Genomic DNA, 3,536 nt, shown 5'->3' with positions numbered 1-3,536 from the left:
GGGCTTCCTATCGGTTCTTTGAGAAGCAGGTAAGTGTGAAGCACTGTTTTGAGGCTGTTTTGGCCTCACTGACCTGTGGTGGCCTATTTTCGGTGCTGGTGGTGACGTACGGAAGGGGGCTGGCGCCGCGGGGGGCGTGGCCTGCCCCCGAGAGGCGTGGCCTCGCTCGGAGCGTAGCCGCGTGAGGTGTGGGGCCGCGCCGAAACTGGCGAGAAGAGGCGTGGCCCGGGAACCTTGTGGGAGGGGGCGTATCTTCTTCCGTGAAGGATCTCTGCGCGTAGCTGCTGGCACTGTCCTTCCTCTTTCAGGTGGCGCGTTATGGAGACCCTCGCGGCCGCCGTCCCTGCTGGGAGCTTCTTCCCCTCCTTCCTGCTCTTGGCCTGCGGGACGCTAGTGGCCGCCCTGCTGGGATGCGCTCACCGCCTGGGGCTCTTCTATCAGTTGATGCACAAGGTGCGGGGGCGCAGATCAGCGGCGGGCTGGGGGCAGCCAAAGAAGGAAGGAGCTCCCGGCACCCTTGGCTCACTTATCTTACCGGAGAAAGTGAGGCCCGACTAATCTAGGGGGCTCGGTCGGGAAACTCTGCCCACGGCCTTTAACCCATCGGCAGCCTGCAGACACGGCCGTGGACTTTGCCCCCAGGAAGAGAGAAATCGGGCAGTAGCCGCTGCGTACTCAGCGCCCCAACCGCTCCTTCCCCAGAGGCCAAGAGCCCTTTTTGTAGAGCCCTGCTCCCTAAATCCTGTGAGATCAGAGTGGGCCAAAGGCAGCACCGGAAGGGGTGGCCGTGAAAGGTGTCCTGTACCTCGCAACACGTCCCCGAAGAGGTGCTTTTGTTTCTGTCCTCATTTTCCACAAGAGAAAACTGAGGCCCAGGGAGCTTGTGTGGTAACTTTACATAGGTGATTCCATAGGTGATGTTTTGGGGGAGCGTTGACCCCAGGGGTCTCACCCTGAACTGCTTGGCTCCTTCCTCAGGAATCCACTCTTGCTACTGTTCATCACTAGTAACGGGAGCCAGGCCACTAGCCTTGAGGATTTCTGGAGATTTAAGGCAAAGGCCTCTGGGTCTGGAGCTGTGAACAAGCCGAGGCTTGGAAGCCAGCAGGCCGCTCCTTTGCCAGGTGCCTGCCTGGTGGCTGGCAGCCTGTCAGCCTGGCCTGCCCAGTGAGTGGGAGAAAGCCCGGCGGTTGCTACCAGGCCCTGGAGGGCAGGCAGTTCTGGAGTCCCAGCAGATGGACCCTGGCCAAACTACTTTGGGTTCTGGGAATCCACTTTCCCTCTCTTCTCACCCTCATCGGCCCACTGTCCCCCGAGATAGGCAGTGTCACAGAAGGGGGCACCAAAGAGCACTGGTTCTGTGGGACTTTGAATCTTGTGAGAGCAAACCTTGGTCTCCTTAGCTGTAGAAGGATCACCTGCCTGACCCTGGGCCCGGTCTAGTACAATCTGTGCCTCCCCAATGTCAAAGTTCCCCTGACCCCTGACTCTGTCCTGCCCTCCTTCCTGGGGGTGTGAGACTGCCCTCTCCCTCTCACCCGGGTCCTTGGTAGTCTTGACCCTCTCTCTCCGTGGGCCCAGGTGGACAAGGCGAGCATCCAGCACGGCGGGGAGAGTGTGGCAGCAGTGCTGAGGGCCCATGGCGTGCGGTTCCTCTTCACGCTGGTTGGCGGGCACATTTCCCCGATACTGGTGGCTTGTGAGAAGCTGGGCATCCGTGTGGTGGACACACGCCACGAAGTCACAGCTGTCTTCGCCGCCGATGCCGTGGCCCGCCTGACCGGTGAGGGCAGAGCAGAGAGGGTGGGGGGCTGGTGAGAACGGGATGGGGAGTCGCTGCGGGGGCACAGAGTTCTTTCAGAGGTGGCCGGGAGGGTGGGCAGGGCTGTGATGGATTCTGTATTTCAGGGACGGTGGGCGTGGCAGCGGTGACAGCGGGCCCTGGCCTCACCAACACGGTGACTGCAGTGAAGAATGCCCAGATAGCTCAGTCTCCAGTCCTGCTTCTGGGCGGGGCCGCCAGCACTCTGCTGCAGGTGCCCTGTCCTTGGGTGGATGGCTGGGATCCCGGGGAGCCTCAAAGGGCTCGTGTATTGACTCTCTGGACTTCTCTGTTTCCACCAGAACCGGGGTGCACTCCAGGCCATTGATCAGATGGCCCTGTTTAGGCCACTGTGCAAGTTTTGTGCTTCTGTGCGGAAGGTGCGGGACATTGTGCCCACTCTGAGGGCTGCGATGGCAGCTGCCCAGTCGGGTACCCCAGGTAGGTGCTGGGCGGGGGGGGGACTGGGCAGTGGTCAGGCCCTAAGGCCTCGGTCCACAGAAGCATGGTAGGCTCCGTGTCCGCCCTGCCCCTCTGCAGGCCCAGTGTTTGTGGAGCTGCCCATCGATGTGCTGTACCCCTACTTCATTGTCCAGAAGGAGATGGTGCCCACCAAGCCGCCCAAGGACCTCATGGGTCGAGTGGTGTCCTGGTGAGTTGCCTCCCTCCCACCGTGCCCTCTCCAGCCCCCTGCCCTTTTTTGTTAACTTCCTGCCAGCCTCTGTCTCTCCTTTGACTCATTAATTGGTTTGCATATCAGTTGAGGGGAGCCAGCCTTAGGAAGAGCATTGGGAGATAGAGGGACGAGCATATGCAAAGGTCCTGAGGTTGGGAAAGCCAGGTAGCCTCTGTGGCAGCAGCAGGTGAGCAAAGGGGAGACGGCAGGGGCTGAGCTCAGAGCAGCTAGCAGGGGCCATTGGGAGGACTTGGGGTTTTGTTTTTACTTTGAGATCCATTGAGAAGCATTATACGGCCTAAAGCAGAGGTGTGGGACACCCCAATTCAGGTTTTTATTATGTTCCCTCTGACTGCTGCTGAAGGATGGACTGTGGGGAAGCTGGGAAGCCAGGGAGGAGGGGTCGTAGGCTGTGGGAGGAGAGGCAGTGGTGGCCTGGGGCCGAGTGGTAGCTACCGGGGATGCAGAGGTGGGGGATGGGGGAATGCAGAAGTGGAGGATGGGTCACATACAAGTGCTCAGACCTGTATCAGGCCAGAATAAGGGATAAGCTTAATGGTTTTTCGGGAAGAGCTACAAGGTTGAGGGGGGACTTCTTTCCGTGGAAAGAATAGGAAGGGGTTCCGTGCCGGGCCCCAGCCCCAGCAGAGGTATCTGGTTTCGGTCACCACCAAGATGGGCCTGGCTGGAATGGCACAGGAAGGAGAGTCGATTCTCCTCTTCCTTCCCCTCTGTCCCTTCTCTTTGCTTATCCTTGCCCTTCCACCTGCTGTTCCCCTGCCACATATTTAGCAAGTGCCACAGTGTGCCCAGTACCAGGATAGGCATGGACCAGACAGTCCCCTGCACACGTGAGGAGCCCCTTGAAGGCCAGCTTCTGTTAACTTAAGCTTTATTCACATATCTTTTATAACAACCCTGAGTGAAGATGGTGTGGTATTACTACACCCATTTCACAGATTGGGTAACTGAGACCCAATGGGGGTAAATGACTGGTGGGAAGTCATCCAGCTGGTTAACGGCCCACGAGGATTCAGC

The 3,536-nt window shown here is 59.2% G+C and overlaps 1 protein-coding gene across 2 annotated transcripts in view; it reads left to right on the top strand.

Annotated features, from left to right (window-relative positions):
- The window catches only part of HACL2 (2-hydroxyacyl-CoA lyase 2), a 13,484-nt gene that overhangs the window by 328 nt on the left and 9,620 nt on the right, over positions 1 to 3,536 (top strand). Inside the window, exons 1-6 of one of the 2 annotated variants that reach the window (XM_077771585.1) lie at positions 7 to 29; positions 309 to 453; positions 1,582 to 1,783; positions 1,909 to 2,036; positions 2,125 to 2,263; positions 2,363 to 2,474. In XM_077771585.1, coding sequence (XP_077627711.1) covers positions 319 to 453; positions 1,582 to 1,783; positions 1,909 to 2,036; positions 2,125 to 2,263; positions 2,363 to 2,474 — 716 coding nt within the window. In that variant the 5' untranslated portion in view covers positions 7 to 29; positions 309 to 318. Of the gene's footprint in view, positions 1 to 6; positions 30 to 308; positions 454 to 1,581; positions 1,784 to 1,908; positions 2,037 to 2,124; positions 2,264 to 2,362; positions 2,475 to 3,536 lie in introns of those variants that run through there. The other variant, XM_077771584.1, reaches the window with a different exon arrangement.

This window comes from Crocuta crocuta, unplaced genomic scaffold (assembly GCF_008692635.1).
Source record: "Crocuta crocuta isolate KB4526 unplaced genomic scaffold, BGI_CrCroc_1.0 scaffold755, whole genome shotgun sequence".
Lineage (NCBI taxonomy): Eukaryota > Metazoa > Chordata > Mammalia > Carnivora > Hyaenidae > Crocuta > Crocuta crocuta.
This window is presented reverse-complemented; position numbering and strand designations above follow the sequence as displayed.